General features: G+C 37.4%; 2 protein-coding genes across 2 annotated transcripts in view; one reads left to right on the top strand and one right to left on the bottom strand.

Annotated features, from left to right (window-relative positions):
- The window catches only part of LOC111865703 (larval cuticle protein 1), a 36,027-nt gene that overhangs the window by 5,335 nt on the left and 7,144 nt on the right, over positions 1–23,548 (top strand). The gene's annotated exons all lie outside the window — the stretch shown is intronic.
- LOC111865702 (golgin subfamily A member 6-like protein 22) lies at positions 575–14,228 on the bottom strand. Its single transcript, XM_023853930.2, has 8 exons — positions 13,322–14,228; positions 13,017–13,193; positions 12,827–12,933; positions 12,137–12,267; positions 8,177–8,310; positions 7,370–7,526; positions 2,450–2,643; positions 575–978 (listed from the first exon to the last, which is right to left on the bottom strand). The coding sequence occupies exons 1-8, from the start codon at positions 13,615–13,617 to the stop codon at positions 783–785; spliced, it is 1,392 nt and encodes a 463-aa protein (XP_023709698.1). The 5' UTR covers positions 13,618–14,228; the 3' UTR covers positions 575–782.

Raw genomic sequence — 23,548 nt, 5'->3', positions numbered from 1 at the left:
GTTTAAAATTCTTCAGTAGTGTTGTACAAAACTGAATACTGGTAACATTTGTTGTCATTCTCATTTTTTATACATGGAAACAATGCCTTTCTCCACCTCTGGAAATGCAGTTCCCAGTGACAATGACTTATAATAGTGTAAGTTAAATAGAGAACGTGTATTTTCTTGTAAAACCATTTTTATTAAAGACCATGAAAAACATCACTGATACAGTTCTTACCCTGAGCAGAGGTGTCAGTACATTTCACAGTGTTATCAAGAGCACTATGCAGCCATTAGACACTAGTGACACCGACGCAGAATATGTAAAAGAAAGAAATAAGTAAAAAATAAAAAGTAAAGTCATCCCCGTAACAGCACCTGGAGGCCCATAGGGTTGTGAGATGTTGAGGTTCCCATATTTTTCTAGACAATCGGCTCATAGATGGCAGCAAGGTTGTCAGCCCTATGCGCCGGCCGCCCTTTACACCCAAAAATATTCCTGGTACTCATTTCTATTAGAGGCTGAGTCGACCCCAGGGCCATAGTGCGGCTAGAACGATTATGTCAATTGAAAAAAAATGCAATGACCTCATCATGACTCGAACCCGTGACCTTCTGGCTTGTAGCATAGTGCTTCAATCAACTATGCTACCACATGCCCCCATAGAATATGTAAAAATACTGAATTATAAATTCCAAAAGTTTCTGTGAAACATCAACTTATTTACAGTGAAACATTCTTACAATAAGGCTCAATGGTTCTTGTATAAATATCCTCACTATATACATAACTATATAATCTACCAGTGAACAGAACCTCCAGGGTTCCATGGAAATTGATGTAGATTTTTCTCCTTTTGCTTCTGCACATAATCTATTTGTTTACTTTGCCTCTCCTCCACTTGATCCAGCCATTCCTGAAAAACTTGTTCTGCTTCATACAAGCGTTCTGCTTCCCGGATCAACTTTGCACTTTTCTTTTGCTCTTCTGCCAGTCTGGATGAGGAAAGACAATGAAGGAATAAATTGAAACATAGCAAATAATCAACAAATAAATAATAAAAGTAATAAATCCATCTCTCAACGTTTGAGGTGTATGAGGTTATATCACAACATGAAGGCAATTACTGAACACAAATTTATATAAGAACATTGTTAAGTTTAAAGTTGTTTGATGACTATGTGACACACTGTTTCATAATATTAAATTGCAGCATCCTGTTGCACTGTGTAGATCTGACTTTGTGTTCCTCTCCTTTGCCGTCTATATGCAATACCATTCAATACTACATAATCTGGATACAGAAAAAAGCACTGTCAAATAAAGGCAAAGTAAAGGTAAATTTCTCTGAGGTTTGGGGGAGTAGAGGTAAAGCTCCACAATTCTTAACGTTGGCACTAGATGGAGGTGAGTGGTCAGCTTCACGCTCCTGCGGCTTCATCCAGGGGAAACACCTTCCAGTACCCATTGTATAGGAGGCTGGGTGAGCCCCAGAGCCAATCTGGACACTGTGGAGAAGAGAAAAATTTCTTGCCCCTACAGAGAATCAAATCCTGGCTCCTTGGTCATCCAGCTCATAGTTTAGTCACTATACTAAACTGAGCTATCAAATAAACCAAGAATAAATAGATAAAACACTGTGAAATTTCCTTTACATTCAGATTTACCCTTATACCACTCACAAAATGCACACTGCATAATGCATTTAGATCACATCTTCTTTTCAACTGGTAAATCATTTCTTGCCACCATTAAGATCACTCTGCACCCACAGACTAAATGACTTCTGACAAGCATGGCACACCTTGAAAGTCACAAATCAGTATGAGAATATTTTGACTTCTAGCAGTATTCTACTGACTTCAGAATGAAACCTATGTATGTATAAGTCAGTTCAACTAACTTCATGCGTTGCAGACATGAAACAAGTAGTGGGAATGGCTTTTGCATGTAAAACTTGGCTCCTAATAAGTTGTCTGCTTTTACTGAAACAGATTATGTGACTATGCAAATATTTAACTTCTTGATTGATATAAAGGTAAACACATAAAAATGATGAATTATTCTTTGTTATTTTCATATCAGCATTATGAAACATAATAAATATTACTGTATTTGAGGAAATATTCTTTGAACTCTTAGTGCTGTGTTGTATATAGGCCTACAATCAGAAGTTAGGATATGGACTTATCATGAATTTCAACCATTTCTTGATAGCTATCAGAATGAACATTTTTACAAATGCCAAAAAATATCAAAGTTGCACTGTACTGCAACAGTCTAGTAATATTTAATTTAACATATGGAACAGTTTCAAGTTATCATTGAATCACATTTTAATGCATTACCTTCGATTCCAAATATAAGAATATCTCCATTCTTGAATGAAATTAAAAGAAAGTCACTTTATAGTCAAACACATGTGACACATGGAAAAACATTGGTTGGTTATTCATATGAACTTACCTGTCTTCCATCATTTTCTTCTTGAGCTCAGAATCTTTCTTCTTCTTCCATGCACAAAATGATGCCTCAGCACTCTCACGTTTTACTCTCTCTTTTTCTTTCTTTGCTTCTTCCTCTTCTTGCTTTCTCCTTTTTTCCTCTTGTGCTTTTTCTTTCAGAGTTTCATCTGCCTGCTTTTTCCATAAATTGAAAGTCTAAACATGGAACATAAAACAACAGTAAACTGTAAAATTAATTAGTGACAGAACTGAAAACTTGCACACAGACTGGGATTATGGGTTCACATCCTACTTCAGTGTTTGTCTCATATGTTGTTCTGCGTTGTGTTGTAATATCAGATGTCTTGTGATGGGTCAGCCCCAGTCCAAAAGAGTTTACTGCATGTCTAAAAGGATTCCAGTCTTGGAATTAATTCTGGGTTTGAACAGTTCAAAGAGTACCTGTGAAATTAAAAGGAATAAAAGAGTGACACTTGGCCACAACACACAAACAGAAATTAGTACCTTTTGTCTTTCTCACAATTAAAAGCACAGTGATTAGGATCTCATAAGCTAAAGCTTGAGAAATTCAATGGTTCGTTACCAGATTAACTAACTTCATGAGCCAAGTCCTCCTTGAGAAGCCAACAGTTGTTCAGCTACTCAAAGAATTTCCCAAGATTCTATGGAACCCAAAGGTTCATTACCACATTCACAAGAGCCCACCTGGTTCCTAGCCTGAGCCAGATGAATTCAGTTTACATCACCCCATCCTATTTCTTCAAAATCCATTATAAATTCTTTACTCACACCTACATCTTGGCCTTCCTAGTGGTCTCCTTTCTGGATTTCCCACCAAAATACCTATATGCATTCCTCTTTGCTTATATGAGTGCTGCATGCCCTGTCTCTCTCACCCTCCTTGACTCGATCATTCCAATTATATCTGGCGAAGAGTACAAATTATGAAGTTCATTGTTATAAAAGTCTCTCCAGCCTCATATTATTTGAACCCTCTTCAGTCCAAGTACTCTCCTCAGCATCCAGTTCTCAAATACGTTCAGACTAGGTTCTTCCTTAATGCCACAAATTTTCACACCAATATAAAAACTACAGGAAAAATTATAGTTTTGTATATTTTCATCTTTACGTTTTTGGGCAGCATTCAAGAAGACACAAGGTTCTGAACAGAATAGTAGCAAGCATTACCTGAATTTAACTCTTCTTAATTTTCTCAGATTTTTTTACCATCATTCCAAAATATTTCAAGTTTGCCACATTTTAAAACATCTTTAGCTATCTTTACGATTTTGCCCTGCATTCTGGTGATGAGACATCAACATATACTTAATAGCATAAATTAAAGCCTCTGTTTTTCTTTCTTGTACAGTGAAGCCTTGCTAATTTGGCTAACATGGTAAATTGGACTTTTTTGTTTGTGCATGACTTTGGTAATCACGTTGCTGAAATCAGCATTAGCATATATGACTGCAGATACATGAAGGCTTCATGTGAAACATCAAGGCCATTTTAAGAAAGATTTAAAGTCAAAGCATTCTAAATATAGAAAATCAGCCACAAGAGAGTAGATATGCAGAAAGGTAACCTACAATTTTCTACATTTATGTGAACAGTTTTACATGATTAAAAGTAAATTTATTTTATTACTAGTGGTACCCGGCCACGCGTTGCTGTGGCTCAGTCTGGTTAAATGGAAAAGAAAGAAAAGAGAAAGCGCACGTTTCTAATATGTTTAATTTCGCAACGCTTGTGGGTATACAATATTTTTTGTTGTTCCATTGTCTGTGCAGATATAGAGATTGTCTGGTTTGCCGACTCTAGAACACGCAACATATAATTGTCCATGTGAGAAGCAACCCGTGTCTAGATCTTAACCGCACAATTCTAAACATTGGCCCTGAGCTTTGTTGATGGTGAATGCAAACGCCAATTGAATTGGGAATTGCAATCTCTTAAATTGAAATGGCACATCCGTTGGAATCAAGGAATGCGAGGAATGAGGACATCTTCACCTTTGAAAGGTCCTGTCAAGATTGTTGCTTCTACGAAGTTGCTCAATAATTTTTTTAGAACAAGCCGCGTGCCGTTACAAAGCTTTGGCTGGTTGATATTTCGCAACATGATAATTGGCACGCCTATTTTCAATTGCAGTACGTGCGGTGGCATCCCTGGCAGATCAAGTGAATTAAAAAATTCTGTTGGATAATTAACTGCTTCATCTGCTTCCACAAGTGTCAACGGACTTGTATGTGACTGCCTCGCATTGAATGTTAGACTGAGTGATATTGTTAAGTTCACAGACGTCTTTGTTCTTGGCCACAAGAATAGCTCGTTCACTCAGCCAATCATGATTCTTATAATTGATTTGAATATTAGGAAATACTTTTTCAACCAATTCTTCTTTTGATGTCACTAAATTACAGAAGTTATGAGGCAATGAAATTTGTCCTGAGGCCAGATCAACGAGCACCTTTCCGTTCCCAATTTCCAGCAATTGATGTGAGAATATCTCAGCTGATCGATCGTTTTGCAGCTGAACACACATATTTTTAGTTAATTTTAACATCTTTACGTGTTGCCACAAAGTAGAGTATTTCAGGCAAGCATTTATTTCGTCCGTTGGTGTCGATTGAGGAATTACAGGTAATGTTTGCCAGAAATCTCCTGCAAGCAATATTAATGTGTTCCCAAATGGTCTGATGTTTTCATGCAAATCTTTCAAAGATCGATGAAGAGCCTCGAGCGATTTTTTGTGTGCCATTGTGCATTCATCCCAAACAATAAGTTTGCAGTTCTGCAATACCTTTCCCATGCCTGATGCTTTGGAAATGTTGCACGTGGGAGTTTCAATGAATTGCATGTTCAATGGCAATTTCAAAGCAGAATGAGCAGTTCTTCCACCTGGTAGCAATGTCGCAGCTATTCTGGAAGACGCAAGAGCTAAGGCTATGTCATTTTGGGATCGAATTGCTGCCAGAATCAATCTAATTAGGAACGTTTTACCAGTTCCTCCTGGCGCATCTAAGAAGATTTCTGCAACCCCATTATTGACAGTTTGCATTATTTGAGTGTAAATGCCTTTTTGCTCAAGCGTTAGCTTAGGAATATTTGATTGCACATACAACAAAAGATCACCCGTGTTGTAATTTTGTTCACGACGCAATTCTACATTGAACAAAGCAGCGGCAGATCAATTCGGTGATGGCATTGCCAGTTGATTGAGAACTTTGTTCGCGATTTCTAAGCACAAATCTTCAATCATTATCAACGCTTCGTTGTAGATTTCTGCTGTGAAATCCATGTACATATTGGAATTTTCCTTCATGAAAATCCTTATCGATGTCGGCATCGGGTATTTCAGCGCATATTACATCGTCAATTTCGTTTGAAGTGATTTTGTTATAGAGCCAGATTAGTATATGTGCGTGTGGCAATCCTCTTTTTTGCCATTCCATTGAGTACATCCAGCAGCGCACAGACCAAAACACTTCATGTTTTACCATGAAATCCATCAGCGATTTCAGCTTCTGTCTGAAAACACGTTCTGTGATGTCATGCCTATCCACCAGCGATTGCCCAGGAAGTAGGAGCTGTTGTATCCAAGCTGGATTGCATGTGAATGTAATGAATAGGTCTGGACGCCCATAGTGACAAACATATGCAATTGCATCTTGAGCGTACTCATGCATATGACGTGGACTGCCTGTATATGAAGATGGCAAAATGGTTAGTCTTCCAACGTTAGTTGTATTACCATCATTTACAACTGCATCTCGCAATACCAGACTAACTTCTTTGGTGGTTAATTTCAGACTGCCTCCTTCAGCGGTTAATTTCAGACAGACTGCTCCTTGTCGAAGCTGGGCTATTTATATCTCGGCGGTTGCTATACAATGCCTTCTGTTGTCTATCACCGGGGAAACACTGCCTTGGTGATTCCGCGATTCCTACACGACCCATTGTTATTGCGTTGTCTCTGCGGGAAAGCTCCGTGTATTCGTCGTAACCGTGGAGATTCTATGTTCTCGACACAACAGCTCACTGTTGGGATTACAGTATCACTATTGTTACTTCCTAGGCAACTGCCAACTGTTGGGGCTACAATACCGCTATTGTCGCTACCTATGCAATGGTCTGTTCTAGCGTTACTATGGAAGTGACTCCTGGATTCCGAACATGTGACATGTTTTTACCTGTCACAGGTGTGACATCTATACAATAGGTATATAAAAACACGCGCTTATTTGAATGCAATCTTGTGTCAAAATTTCAAAGCAATCGGTGAAGAACTTTCAGGAATTTAAGACTTTGAACAAACGAACATTTACATTTTTATTTATATAGATATGCAATCTCGATTTCAAAATAAAGTTGTACTGCCTAAAGACACATGTGAAGTTAATTTTATAACTTCCCTGAACATATACGCAGTAGCACTTCTATAATTTGGACTTACTGTGTATATATGTTATGCATGATGACACCTTGACATACTGGTGATACTTCTATTTCACTGGTACCAAATAACATATACAGTTGATACCACATTTGTACACAGTCTACAGACCAACCAGCCCATTATAATCTGGGTTCCTTGATAATTGTGTCATTTTGGACTTGCATTGTGTCAGAATGAAAGAAATACGAAGGCTTATCTTCCAAACAAATTTCATGTCAGATGTCAAGTTTCATACTTGTTAAGTAGTGACATGATGTCCCACAATTTTTCTGCGATATATGGTTAAAATTCCCAGTTTTGGCAGTTCGGTGGGGGGGGACAGCTTGGAATGTGCACACTTGGAAGGCCAAGGACGAGATGGAAGTGTAATATCGAAATTGAAATTTCTTAATATCATTTCCTTTGAAATTTGGATTCTGCCAGCTATATGGGATACATCAGCTTCAATAGAATGTAACCCACCATTTCTGCAGCAGCATTCTTATCATTATCTGGTTTCACAGTTTCCTTTTGAATTTTTTGCTTTAATTTTCTCTGTCTGAGTAGTTTATCTTTCTCTTTCTTCCAAACAAGGAACACTTCCTCCTGGTTTCGTCTTACTTTAGTTCCATCTGTTAACCTGTCAATAAAACAACATGAATGACATTAAAGTACAGGTAACATTGAAACAGACATATTTATGAATGATTCTGATAAAACTTCTGGCATGCAGTTATGTAACTTGTATTGAATGACATAACTAAATCAATTTTACTCCAGTAGATTCTCATTTTAACAACTTTTAAGGTAGGTATGGACAGCCTATGCCTGTGAACTGCATCCAGCTTATGAATCCTATATTTTGACTGTGAAATTATAATAGCAGTTTCAAAAATAAGTTCACATCATAAATATTTTTATTCTTTAACAGATACAAAGAAAAGTAACTCCCCAAACCCAATAAATTAAACAAAAATGAAACTGAAGTACAGCCAAGATTATTGCTTTGATTCTTGGAAATTTAGCACATAATATAATCATAATTTATGCCCCTGAGGATGAAAGCTTAAACTGATTCATAATGAACTTCATACTTTCAAGTGTAGTTCACATTCTGCTAACATTGCACACTCTTGCTCAAAGGGTTTGATTAACAGATTTGTAGCAAAGAAGCTTGAGTCCTCTCAATGACATCTATTGTTATAGGCTATGTATGCTAAGAATTGTCAGCCTTCTGTTGATGGTTAAATGTTGCTTCTGAATTATAATTTGTTAACATGTATTTATCACCTGAAATCTTCTGCAGCTTTATTTTCTAACTTCTTTTGTCCCTGTTGTTGCTTCCCTTGTTGTCTTTGTTTGTTTTTCAGCAGTTTCCATTCATTGAAGTTTTCTTCAGCTTTCTGTTTTTGCTCTGCTTTAACCTTAAAGTAAAAAACTATACATTTAAATGTTTTCTACTAAATTAAGTGCATTCCCATATTTGCAGTGTTCAAGTTCTATGTGCAATTATACTGGAAATGGCTATAGTAGAATCTCAAGGAACGTGAACATCTTTCCTTCTCTATTTAACACAAAACACATTGCATAATACATCTGCCATATACAGCATGCCCTGGTACTACAAAATTTTTCAGACTGTCTGTACTGCAGAATTTTTCTAATATGAACCATATTTTTCCACCGACTCCAACATTATAAGTGGAGATGCACTGCTATGGAAAAATTTTCAGTCCACAGTTGTAATAAAAACAGTATTTTACACATCATATGTAACAGCTAATAAAACCTGAAAAATTTTAAAAAATTAACCTCACCAAAAATTTTGAGGGGTAGCATCCATGCTACCAGTGATCCCCTATATCACCAATGTGTGCATGCAAGAGTTGTGAATTGTATTTAATGAATAATTCTTTTATATATACAAGAAATTGATGCAAAGACACTACATATACTTCATTCTACATGACAGTTCTTCACTACATTACCTCTGAAATCAACTGTTGCTTGCAGACCATTGTTGGATGCTGAATACTGAACAGCAGTAAAACCTGTCTGGCTGTTATATCTGGTTCCAAGAAAACTGACATGTCACCTTTGGATCCCTACTGTTCATAGTATTATTTTCCTGAAGATACAACTTGTACAGTTTTACTGAGGGATGTAGTATCCATAAAATATTGAAATTTAATCAAAATTTCTGTATATGTTTTTGAAAAAAAAATCACCATTTTATGTTTTTAGCCACATTTGAATGATCCAGTTTTGCAGCTAGAATGTTCAAATTCACCAAGCACCAACCTACAGCAGATAAACTCTTTAATACTGAATATGAATGAAATCCATCAAACTCCACAGGTGCGAATGAGGTCCATGTCCCGACATAGATACTGTCACACGAGTGAGGAGCATGGTGGACTGCATCACCTAGCCTGCACACACACCTTGTTCAAGGGAAAGATTCAACTTCTTGAATGTTCTAGACTCATTGAATGACAGTTATGACCGAAATCACCTGATAATCATCTGTAATCATTCCAGAGTGTGGCCATGTCCATGAAAGCAATAGGAAAATGTTTGAATGAGTCTCAGAATTCCTATCAACATCTTCTCCATATAAATCATAGCATAGAACTATTAAAAAAGGACTGATAACAATTGGTCTTCTACATTTGTTGGGTATTTTGTTACTTTCCAATGGTGCTTCAACTCATAGAAATAAATAATACTGACCTTCAGTCCAGTAATCAACAATATCAAACAGTAAGGAAAATCAACAAGCATATGATGGCAGATTTTGTCACAAAATTAAGTAATGAATCATGGAACAATGTATTTGACAGCAATAATACTGATTCTAAATTTAATTGCTTTCTGAACACATACTTGAGGATCTTTTATTCAAGCTTTCCCTTAATAATAGTCAAAAATGAAAATAAAAACAAATCCACCTGGATAACAATTGGAATAAAAACTTCATGTAAACACAAAAGACAACTATATTTGGCCAGTAGGGACAGTAATGATCCAAGACTAAAAAGTCACTACAAAATGTACTGTAAAATTTTGTCAAAAGTCATTAAAGAAGCCAAACAGAATAACTATAACAGCCAAATTCTAAAATCAAACAATAAAATTAAAACCACCTGGGATATTGTGAAAGTTGAATCAGGAAAGAAATCTGTTAATGAAGACGTACAAAGTTTGAATATTGAAGGGAAGTCCACTAACAATCCACAAGCTATCGCAAGTGCATTTAATGAATATTTCCTTTCATTAGCTGAGAAAACATATTCCAATAATAATATAATAATCCAATATAGTATCTGTCACGTGCCTTTAACAATTCATTTCCAAATATAAATCTCAAATTCTCAACAAGGAAGGAAATTGAAATCATTATTAAATCCCTTAAGCCCAAAAATTCACATGGATATGATGAAATCTCTACCAAATTACTTAAAGCAAGCTCTGTTTACATCAGTTCACCCTTGAATCATCTATGTAATAAATCTTTATCATCAGGTACTTTTCCTCAACGCTTAAAATACGCTGTAATGAAACCACTTTTTAAAAAAGGAGAGAGAAAATGCATCTCTAATTACAGACCAATATCCATATTGACTTCATTCTCAAAAGTCTTTGAAAAAGTTATGTATAATAGACTACTTGAACACTTAAATTCTAACAACATATTAGTCAAAGAGCAATTTGGATTTAGGAAAGACCTAACAACAGAAAAAGCAACCTATGAACTAACTAACGATATTTTAAGTGCTCTCAATGACAGATTAATTGTGGGAGGGATTTTCTGTGATCTAGCAAAAGCTTTCGATTGTGTTAATCATGATATCTTACTATCGAAATTAAATTTCTATGGAATAACTGGCAAAGCTAATGAATGGATCAAATCATACCTCAAAAACAGGTATCAAAGAGTTGAAATAAATAATAAAAACTCCAGTCATAATGCATTTTCAAACTGGGGAATTATAAAGCACGGTGTTCCACAAGGATCAATTTTAGGTCCCTTACTTTTTCTTCTCTACATAAATGATCTATCTAAAACCATCAACAATAAATCTAAACCAATTCTATATGCAGATGACACTAGTATAATATTTAAGAACTCTAAATTTGAAAACTTTAAAAATGACATAAATATTGTATTTGAAGCCTTAAACAGATGGTTCGAAGCCAATTTACTCTCATTAAATTTTGATAAAACCCATTACATATCATTCACAACTAAAAACAACCACCAAATTGATCTGGACATCAGTTATGCCAACAAATTAATCTGTAAAGTACTTGATACAAAATTCCTTGGAATACATGTAGACAGTACACTGTCTTGGAAAATACATATTGAACAAATTATACCTAAATTAAATGCAGCTTGCTATGCGATGAGATCAATTAAGCCTTTTATGTCACAGGAAACATTGAAGATGGTTTACCATGCCTACTTTCATTCTATTATGAACTATGGATTAATATTTTGGGGGAACTCTTCACATAGTGTAATAATTTTTAAAATACAAAAGAATATAATTAGAATCATTACAGGATGTAGAAGTAGAGATTCATGTAGAGAATTATTTAAGAAATTAAAAATTCTACCTCTTCAATCGCAATACATATTATCGCTTCTCTTATTTGTTGTTTACAACAAAGATAAATTCAAATTAAATTCTGATGTCTATAACATGAATACTAGACAAAAATATAACTTCCACCTACCCTCATCAACTTTATCAGTATATCAAAAAGGAGTCTACTTTACTGGCATAAAAGTGTTCAACAATCTGCCACAAAGTATTAAAAACTTGGGCAATGATACTAAAAAGTTTAAATCAGAGTTAAAGAATTATCTACATGCTCATTCCTTCTACTCTTTAGATGAATACTTCAATGTATATAGAGAATGATGTAAAATTAAGTTATATTAATTTTTAAGCTAAAATTGCCTGTACTTATGTATGTAACCTTTTGACTTGTTCTGTATCCAAAGGTACTAACCTACTTAGAATTTATAGAATGTAAATAAATTCAATTCAATTCAATTCTGAGTTTATGTATCCTCTAATAAGTTATGGCCAGGTAATTATGAATGCTGAATATGGAATGATGTAAGAGAAAATGGTCATGAATCATTCTTCCTGGAAGGAAACTACAAAATTCTATATTGGAATTGGCAAAGTTCAGCTGGAACTTGAAGTGCATACGTCCTGAATGCGAGTTTTGTACCTTTTCAATGTGTTCTTCCTTCTTCTGGTCATTAAGTTCTTGAGCCTTCTTTTTTCTGCGTGCCTCCTCCAGCTTCTGGAAATACCATTCTTCATAAACAGCATTGGATAGAATTCTACGATCTAGGTGTTCTACAACAGTAAACCTATCAGTCACAATATATTAAATTAAGTGAACTATTATCACCATCAACATTTGAGCATCAGTACATCAATTTACAACAATTTCACAATCATTCATCTGTAACCTTTTATTACAAACATGATGACAGATTGTTAATCTTTAACAATATTCTGCAAATCTCATTAAGTCAATGGTCAATTTAGTCTAGAGCCATAGCAGCAGGCCTGAACCATCACAATTCATCACTGACTTCATACTCTGGTGGCACTGTGTCAGCTGTAGATTATAATAATTTCATAATTCATAATTTTATTTACATCCATAACTGTAAAATATACAATCGGATAAAGTCAAAGGGAATATACAGATTTAATAACACTCACACCTAACATAATCAAAGAATACATAAATACTTAAATATATTATTAAAAAAAAATGAATGAGATGTCACAGTGATTATAAACCCATTTCCATGGGTAATACGAGTAATATGAAGCTAACTTGGATGAAAACTTGAAATTAATTTACTGAATGTTCCCTCTAATATTATTTACTGCAAGAACGCACCTCCAGGTGTGCTTTGACCATCAGCCATATGACTTAGTGCTGCAGACCTCAGATTTTCAAGAGAGGAACTTCGTTTTGTAAGACGAGTATGAAAAGTTGGTCCCACCCTGAAATAAAATGTTTCATTGTTATAAACATAAATATATACTTACACTGGAAAATGATGTACATGTTTATTTACTCATAATACCTGTAAGATGGTGCATGAGAACCGGAAATGTTGATTTTATTGTTAATGCCGAAGTCTTCTGGTTGTAGACCAAGTAGCTTTAAGCTGCGCTGAAAACTTGAGTACCCTTTCTTTGCAGATTCCTCTGGTGATTTATTTCTTCTTGGGGTCATAGATATGCTACTGACTGATCTCTTCCTAGAGAACATAGAGTTTCTTTCATGAACACTATGCAACCTGAGTAGCACAGCATCACAAGTGAGATTACAGCAAAAACATGCTGTATTTCAAATGCAGCATAAATCATGTGAAGTATGAAAACATACCTTGGCTTTGGTGAACTTATATTCGATGCTAACAATTCCCCTGGGCTCTTGGTGTTACTGTGCGGGTCCTGAATTCCACAAACTGCTTTTTGTAGAATTTCTTCATCCCCAATTCTAAGTTTGTCAATATCAAGCGCAGTATAATGGAAATTGCTTTCACGTATATCACTGTACATGCTTTTTGCATTTACATAGCTGTTAGCACTACCAAAGCCTCTGTAAGGGCTACTTTCTTCATACTTCTGGCTGTCATTTACATCAACACTCATTTCAGGAGATACAAGGAAGAAATCCATGTAGGCAAAATGTGAACTACATTTGTCTCGTTTAACAACCGTTAACAGTACTGCACATCACTACTAAATGTCTAAGTTATATACATGAATACATAAAAGAAATCATAGATGATACCTGCCAAACATGGAAAACTAACGTGGTTTGCCATATTTACCCTGTGCACACTGTTGTTATGTACGTCGTTGCCATGACAACATGAAGCTAAATGACATACCAGCACAATTGCCTTTAAAATTTTAAGTAGATGTCAGGTTTATGGGTCACTGATATTTGGTCGGGATGACTACGGAACCAGCCTCAGTTTGTGCGCCATCTATTTGCAGATTTAATTAAAACACGACGTTCTGATGTGGTCCAGATTGTGGATTTCTGGTTTATTGCACCGCCTGGAAGCACCGGTTGCGTAATCTTATACATTAATCACCTGCGCGTTAAGGGTACAGTGGGGTAGAACTTCAGGGAAGGTTTCTGTAGGTCTAACTTTCCATCACATTTATCTTCATAGAGAGGGCAACACAAATTCAAAAGTTCAACACAATTTAACGTCTTACGCAAAACGTCCCTGGCAAAATCTTCACCAAACATCCACAACACTTCGTATTATTATTACCAGCGGCGGAGGAGCCATCTGGCGTGGCGGGGCTGAACAAAGAAATTTGTGGAATTCCGCGACCGAGGGGAGAGTGGATATAGGGGGGATCACAGTAACGGGCGCGATGGGCGCGATAGCGTAAAAACTTCGAGGTCCGATGGGTCCATGTCCTGGACCGTGTTCCGTCTTCAGTTCGACACTGTGGTTGGGCACAACTCTGCATGAACTTCACAATAAAGGAAAAACTGATAAAAGCACAGATCCATTTACGCCAGAATTTTGATTGAAATCTTTAAGTTTTAACAATAATCCACCAAGAAAATTGTTTTCCTCCACCCCACGAGAGTTAAACTTGCAAACTTGGACTAATTTATCTAAGAGAGAGGAATGTGTCTTCTAGGAGTGCGCACTGATTATTCTTCAGAAATAAAATACAAAGTTTCACTGTCCTTGTGGTTAGTTAAGAGTAATCATCATTGTCCCCCAGTGGTGTCTCCACCTTGTGGTGGTGGGGTTTGCGTGATTCTATGACGTGGAGAGCTATGCCGGCGGTAGTTTAACTGCCGGTAGGTCACCCATGCCGGTAAGGTCAAAGGTAAGAGAGATGCCCTGGTCTTCCAGGTTGGAGGTTGTGCATGAGGCTAACAGCCTCATCCTGTAAAAAGAATTTTGTTCAGAAACCTAACAACCAGCCTCGGGTCACCATGCGTGGATCCATTCCTATGGCAGCACGCATTGGTTGTGAGGACTGGCTGTAGAAGAGGACAAGGCTCACCCAGGGCTGTAGTGCCGGATGGTAGGTAGATATGTAGGTAGGTAATCATCATTGTAATATTAACAGAGTGACTGCAGACATCACATTTAAACAAACAGTAGTACTCTCCAGAGCTTGATCCAGGTACCGTGCAACCACTCCTGAGAGTCTTTGCGCTGACGGGCAGTGCGCCTGCTAGCAAAGCATTTTGTGACAAAGCAGCTTGGCCAAACTGAAGTAACCTGAACCGGGAATAGACCAAGGGAGAAAGGCACCTCTGGAATTTTATGAAGATAAGTGCGACAATATTACGAGTAACCTCCATCCCCCTCCCCCACACACACACACACGCATACACGAATGACCTGAGTAAGACTGTAACACATATTCGATTTAAACGATACTGATGACAGGCCACGTGACAGGCCGATCCCTGTTGTTGATATTTCGGGTTTACTTGTTGTCCTTATATGGTTTAGGCCTAGGTACTCGCGACAGCCTACAAGGGGCAGTCTTAAGGCGGAAAACTCCCCTTGCAAGCTCAAGTAAAAATAGCAGCATCTTACGAAGTGTTACATGGGTGTCGATTTTAGACGGAATCATTGGATGGGGTCCAGTGGCATGAACTTACTGCAGAAAACCTTAAGACTTCATAAATGGCTGCGGATGTTTTGATCAGTGAAGTGACCATCGGCTTTGCAAAAGGAGTGTCCTTCGAGTTAGCTATCTCATATAACCTGTTGGGACCTAAGAATTGCTTTGTATGCGTGGCTGATCTTCTTAAATGGGAGATCAGCTCATCTTAAGGCATACAACACACAAACAAATGGACAATCATGCATGCCTCGAGCAGGATTCGAACTCTAGATGTGTGCCTTCAACTGCTCCGAGACAGTAGACTTGGAATGACTGTATGTTTCTACACCTCGACCAGAAGAATTTCGTGTCTTGTTCTATGAAATGGAAACGAAAAAAGAAATTATTCATTTTCCATATTTTGCAACAATAGTTTCCTTTTCCAACTTTTTTTTTTCCGACATATTTGACATATTTTGCAGGCATATTGCCATATATTCAGGTTTCATTGTGCATGTCATTCTACTCTTGAGAGAATGTAAGAACCACCTGAACAAATGTTTCCCCACTCAGTACAAGAATTTTGGGACGTATCGTTCGAACTGTTTAGGTCTATGACAATAGAATCGGTTTTTGCACATTCTTTATCCCTCCTGCTTTCTCTGGTATTTCCATTGGTGTCCAAGGACGTGGTTGGATTTCACCTACGAGATATAAAGCTATGAAACGGGTGACTTGTCTTCATTGTTACACGTTCTTTTAATCTAGGCGCTGAACATGGAGATGCACGTAAGTAGTGTGTCAACAGTTCTGTAGATGACAGCACAAGTAAGTGTAGCGCTGAAACTAGGCCGTCAGTTCGACTTCCTCGACATTTTTTATGTATTTATTCGTAGTTTATTTAACGTCGCTGTTTGTAACTGAGACTATATACGAATCGATCTTTAAAGTTCAAGTGATTTTCAGCAATTAAATAAAAAATAGTCACATGGGCTATAAACGTAAAGTGTTCTCTAATGCCGTTGTTCAGTATAACTCAATACGTTATCTCAAATATGCATTAATTGTTAACGTTCCTGATTTATGAAACGGATTTACATACGAGTATATTTGTATTAGTGTAAAACATATCACAAGATCTGTGGGTTCAGTGTTTGGAATAATTTGATCATTCATGTTTTACAGAGAGCGATGAATATGAAATTTAAATTAAACAATTCCTTTAAAAATTCTGCTTTAAATTTTTAATGTTACGTAGTGATTATTATAATGTACTTAGGAATGTAAGCATTTATGCTCTTTATAATTTTATTTTGACTCTTACACACGCCTACTGCCAGAAGATAAGTTTCTGTAGGTACTCTGACATTAATATTATTATAGATCTAGGGGTTAACAGGACTACTCACATTTATGTGTAGTTAATCGAGCTGATCTATGTCACTCAATCTAATGATTTCTTCATTTAATGGAGCTCTTAAAATGTAATCCATAACATTCAGATTTAAAAGTAATATCTGGTTTCAACCAGAAGTGTATATTCGAAGTGAACAACTAAACCGCTGTCGTATTTGACTTAATTGTCAGATTAATATTCTAAGTAGAGGCTCCATGAGGCAAGATTCTTACTATTTTTCATGCTGCCAATGTAGGAAAAATTCGCGGATCATAAATGTTTTCTGCTTGTTATAAACTTTCTTTCTCCATTGTGAGTATGAAAATCAATTATATTTAACTTGCGCTCTTCTCCAAATATAATTAGAATGAGCAAGTCAAGGAGCATGAGATAGGCAGAGCATGTAGCACGAATGGTGAGAGTAAGAATGCATATAGGATATTGGTGGGAAAGCCGGAAGGAAAGAGACCACTGAGAAGACCAAGACGTAGGCGAGTGGACAATATTAAAATGGATTTTAGAGAGATAGAATTGGATGGTATGGATCGGATTGATCTGGATCAGAATAGGGACCAGTGGGCAATGTAATGAACCTTCTGGTTCCATAAAATGTTGGAAATTCTTCAGTAGCTGCACAATTTGCAGCTTCTCAAGAAGGGCTCAGCTCCATGAGTGCATAGAAACACAGTAATGACGTCGCTCACGCTAAAACGTGAAGCGCGACTTTTATTATCGTAGCGAAAAAAGAGGCGTGCTCAGCTGTTAAGTCGTCAGCGTTTTTAAACGGAAAATTGTAATTTGTATGAGAGAGGCGAAGGGAAATTAATCGTTATGAGAACTGAAAGAAATCACATTTCATGGGAGTAATACCTTATATCACTTATTTACGGTTTCATTTCTATAAATGTAACGGGTTAGCTTCCTTTTATAGAGAGAAACTTCGTGTTAAGTAGGAAGAGTATGAAAACACAACAGAATCAAATCGATTGTTATGCTTAGACGCCATGTTTTTTTCACCACTGAGATCGTTGTTCAGTCCAGGTAGTGTAATGTATGCAGTGTCTGTGAACTTCGATGTTATGTTAAGTATTTATCACGTGTATAAGTCCGTTTCCATTACAAACATTATGCGTTATGTTGAAAGTTCGATAAGCATTTCCACATAGATTACATGATTTTCATGAATTTCTCATTTCGGCAATTTCTACATATCTGTTGCATTTTATTGCCGATCGGAGGGGTCGCGTAGTATAAAGCATGAACTGTCTTCGCTTGCTCGAACTCTGAGATCGTGGATTCGAATTCCACTCAAGGCACGAATGTCTGTACTGTGTACGTTTATTCTGTGTTTGTGTTCTGTGTGTAGGTAGAGAGGCTTTGCGAAGGGCTGATCCCCGTCCAAGGAGTCTTACAGACTATATATAGGATCAAGAAACTGAAAAAGTGGCCAAGGGCCAACAAAGGGCTGTAGAGCTATAATAATAATAATTCAATTCAATTCAATTCTTTATTATTAATGTGCCGAGTCAACAGCCGCAAGGCCAATTACAGACTCAGCACAGTGTAGATGACTGAATTACATTACATACAAACTTATTAAAAGTCAAATACAAATTACAGTTAAGTAATTGGAAGAAATAATAATAAAAAAAAGTAAAAGTAAACAAACAAATAAGTGATAATTATAACAGTAATAATAATTCCATTATCATTAAACTAAGTGCTATTACGAATAGAGGAATGAAACATTAATATTTAATTAAGAATCAATGATAATAATAATAATAATAATAATAATGTTGCATTTTTATTAATAATTGTGGATATGGGGCACATCATAGATTTTACTCTATGCCCCCTTTTTAGATTTCGTGAAATACAAATATCACCACCTCCAAAACAGCTTCTGATTTCCTGCATGAATATGAACTAGTATTTTTCATTTAATTTGAAAGATAAATGTTCGGAATTAGTTGAAATATAAGCTTCCGTCCAGAAATATAATTCCATTTAATTTATTTAGAAAATGAGCCGATATAGTTCAGTCAATGACGTGACTGGTGAAGGATAGGATGTCCGGTGTTCGCTCTCCGACAGAAATAGATTTATTAAGTTCACAAGAATTATAGAGATCTGTCTCTCCCAAAGTGATACTTGCACCTTTCTCCCAGGCTGATAAGCTCCCTGGGCATGCAGGCAATGCATTTCTTGAATCTATTTCAGGAGCCATTTAGCACGAAAGACAGGTTGGCCTAGCACAGATAGAACATTTAATACAATAACGAGTTTAGTTTGCTTTGATAGCCTCTAATTTGCAAATATCTTTAAGGAACAGGTCAAGATATGGATTGGATTTAGGTGGCTCACGACAGGACCCAATGGCAAGTTCTTGTGGACACGTTATTGAACTTTCGGATTACAAAAATGGAGGGGATTTTTTTTGAGTAGTTGGTCGACCATTAGCTACCCAAAAACTCTGTCCCAATGTGCATAAATACATTGAAAGCAGCGTTTTCTTTGAATGTAACACACAATGCCACAACGTAGAAAGATTTTCACTGATCAGAAGATTTTGTATGAAATATCTTCGATCCACTCAAAACGAGAAAGGAAAGGTTACTCCAGATAAGTGCCGTAAGCTTATTTTCCAAGCCGAGACGTTTGCTGCAAGTATAAATCGATTATTGTTGCAGTATAGAAATGTTCACCTGTAGACCTTAAAGAGATTTACATTTTATATGTATCACTGTATTATTTTGTGGCAGCAAGGTCTTCTTGTTTACGAGAGCTACACATTCTTTTCTAACGTTTGTACTTTTCCTTTGTCTTTCCGCTTTCAGCTCTGGCAAATCGTTTCCTGGATCTTCTGGCCATCTCATTCTGGGGCCACCCACTTTCCAACTATTTTCTGGCTTAGCCACTCTTACTTGACCCACTATAAGTACGTGCCCCTGACACACCAGTATCTGCTCTCCCCAAGTTCTTGCTTATGTATGATTCCCTGTATTTCGGGGACGTAACCATCATCATCATCATCATCATCATCATCGTGGATTCAGGGATTAGGCCATGTTTGATCACTTTTTTCTTTTCCCTTGGCACTACAGCCCCAGTGGGCCTAGGCCTACCTCCATGAACTTCTCCGTTCACTTCGGTTTTTCTAGATCTTAGACATACGGTAGGACCCTTGGGCGGGTGATCAGTTCGTCGCAAGGCCTCTACCTGTACACAAACACAGAAAAAAACACACACACACAAACTAAACATCCATGCCCTGAATGGGATTCGAACCCACGATCCCGGTTTCCAAGCGAGCGAAGACAGTGCACACCTTAGACCGCTCAGCTACCGTGACCGGCTGTTTGAGCACTTACCAGTCATTATTTACTTTGTCAATGCTCTGTATTTTGTACTATGTTAAACATTATGACTAGACGTTTGAGAGAGATTTTTATAAAGTTAAGTCTGAGATTTATGTGAAGTAGAGGCTATAACTGAGCAGGTACGTACCAAAAACTGATTTGCCTACCTCTGGAGTGTGTACAATTTTGTGTCCAGTTTCACAGTTTTCTTCTTATATATGATTGTACATAACTAAATCTCCGTTCCTGCCAGGACTTAGGACTCAGATATTGTAGGTACTAAAACGTGCTTTCACTGGAAATATTTTATTCGAATAGTTAACAAAGCTTGGTTCAAATTAGTTGACTATCTTTAATTAAATTCGATTGAATTAAATTATTTCGTTTTAAGTTCATGTTCACATTCTAAACGAGTTCCCTTTAAAGAAAATCAAGTCGATACAAGACGGTGTACGGGCATTGGCTGAAACGGAAACTGCCCTAAAGAAACAGTGGATAAAAGCAGGATATGCGTTTGGACAAGAAAGTAACAACCCCCTCGAGTGTGTTGTACACTTAGGAGGTGGCCTCAGAACACATTTACTTAGATTAAGGGAGGAAAACACTCCGAATAAAACTTTAAACATTATTGCACTGCTTTTCCGTTGGAGACAGACTGTCATTTCTTCAGTATTTGTGCTGTTCCAAAAACACAGTATCTTTTTTTTTTTATGTACCATAGTTGTTCTTAAATTTCTATGTAATTGCGGCAGTCTGCACTCCGTAAGAAACTGTCCGCTTCTTAAAACCACATAAAGTTCGGTTTACACGAATCGTTACTTCCAGAGCCACTGTTCTTCAGCTTCGTAATTCCTGGATGTAGACAGCCTTAATTACTTTAATTTTTAACACAATCTGCAGTCAACCCTTTAATTTTGAGTTCCGTATGTAAAACGTTCATCCCTTTAAGCCTCTCTCTTCCTTTGCGGTATGATATGATATGATATGATGTACTTACAGCATTCGAAGTTGCATAAAATCTCATATTCTATACTTCCAAAAAATTTGTAAATGTACTTTGTTGACAAACCGTAACAGTTCAGCATGCTTCTCTCACATCCCCCCCCCAAAAAGATTTGTTTCCATCTGTTCAGGTTAGCTAAGTGTTAAGTAGCAGCTCACAAATTTCAGTCTGATAGTGAAGTCACATTTACTTGAAACGTAAACCTGTTTTTCAAGTACCCATGAAAAGTACTTGAAATGTTCACGCTAATCATCTGCTAATCTGATCGGTGAGTCAAGGAGGACGAGATAGGCAGGACATGTAGCACGAATGGTGGAGAAGAGGAACGCACGTAGGATATTGGTGGAAAAACTGGAAGGAAGGAGATCACTGGGAAAACCAAGGCGTAGGTGGGTAGACAATATTAAAATGTAAGATTTGAGGCTTTCACGGCGGTGACTATGAAGAAAGCAGTCTTCTGGGATTTGGCACCGTGCATATGTGGTGTTAACCGACGTTTCGGAGGAACGTATCGCCTCCATTTTCAGGGTAGAAGGAAATATATAAGAAATCCGCAAGCGAAGAGACAGGTAAAAGCAGACCGCTTTTACCGGTTCTCACGGTCTCTTCGCTTGCGGATTTCTTATATATTTCCTTCTACCCTGAAAATGGAGGCGATACGTTCCTCCGAAACGTCGGTTAACACCACATATGCACGGTGCCAAATCCCAGAAGACGGCTTTCTTAATATTAAAATGGATCTTATAGAGGTAGTATAGGGTGGTATGGATTGGAATGATCTGGCTCAGGATAGGGACCAGTGGAGGGCTCTTGTGAACACGGTAATGAACCTTCTGGTTCCATAAAATGCTGGGAAGTTCTCGAGTAGCTGTAGAATTGGCGTCTTCTGAAGAAGGGCTCAGCTCCGTGAGTGAGTGAGTGAGTCTGATCGGTGTGAACGAGGCTTTAGGGATATAAATTGTATCTTTATTCTGATCCCCATTTGCTTGGAAGCTTGCGCAAATTGCCTGTTGAGGGCTCTAGTTACTGGGCGGATGTGGCTGAAGCTTCAAATCCAATCTCAAATGTATGGAGCGGTATAAAAGAATTTTATTTTCTGGAAGGAAAGGGGTCAAACTTTAGTTACGGAATAAACACTTCATGGTGTTCCCACTCTTCAAGAACATAGTTAATGTGTGACTCTTTATAATGAAACGTAGTTTTGTTGTTTGAGTTTTCAAACTATTGCGTGGTACGAAATTCTGGTTTACACCATTCAGTGTATCGGGTTTCTCAAAATGGCGTCCATTCATCACGGTAACAGTCGGGATGTGAAACGAGTGGCAAAAGCGGAATTTTATACGGCTGACCGCGAAAGTAACATTCAGTTATGATCAAAACGAAAAGGAAGCTTCTTTTTGTTTTCTAATATCATATAGCAAGCTTTCTTTCATTTGGACAAAAAAGACAAGAATTAAAATATAATTACATAACGGTTGACTTATGCACATAAACAAAAGTGAAATCGTTCCCAGTATTACGCGGTCTGCCAAAGCATTGTCTTTGCTAGAAAGCTGTTCCGGTCGAGTTGACTTCTTTCGTGAGTGCTGATTCCTTCATTCTTGACGCCAATGCTGAACCTGCTGCACCAATTACGCTAGTTAGTACAATTACCGATATAAAAGTAGACAATGGGTTGGCTTACATCAGAGGACAGGTACATTTACAAGCTAATAGTCGCACAGCTGTCCACAATTTATGAAACTTTTTTCCTATAATATTCAAGAGAGCCCTCCACAGAGCTTTAGCCCGAACCAGGTGAATCAAGTGCACTAAATCTGTAAGGTCTATATTAATATCCTCATATATACGAGTAAGTCCGTACGCCGGTCACGGTAGCCGAGCGGTCTAAGGCGTGCACTGTCTTCGCTCGCTTGGAAACCGAGATCGTGGGTTCGAATCCCACTCAGGGCATGGATGTTTGTGCGCGTTTTTCTGTTTGTGTACAGGTAGAGACCTTGCGACGAGCTGATCACCCGCCCAAGGGTCCTACCGTATGTCTAAGATCTAGAAAAACCGAAGTGAACGGAGAAGTTCATGGAGGTAGGCCTAGGCCCACTGGGGCTGTAGCGCCAAGGGAAAAAAATAAGTCCGTACGCGGTAGCATAATTAGTTGAGGTATTATCCTACGAGCCGGAAGTTCGCGGATTCGATTCCAGATGAGGTTATTGAATTTTTCGACTGACCTAATCCTTCCAGCCGTACTGT

The sequence above is a fragment of the Cryptotermes secundus genome, unplaced genomic scaffold (genome assembly GCF_002891405.2).
Source record: "Cryptotermes secundus unplaced genomic scaffold, Csec_1.0 scaffold19, whole genome shotgun sequence".
NCBI classification, from domain to species: domain Eukaryota; kingdom Metazoa; phylum Arthropoda; class Insecta; order Blattodea; family Kalotermitidae; genus Cryptotermes; species Cryptotermes secundus.
This window is presented reverse-complemented; position numbering and strand designations above follow the sequence as displayed.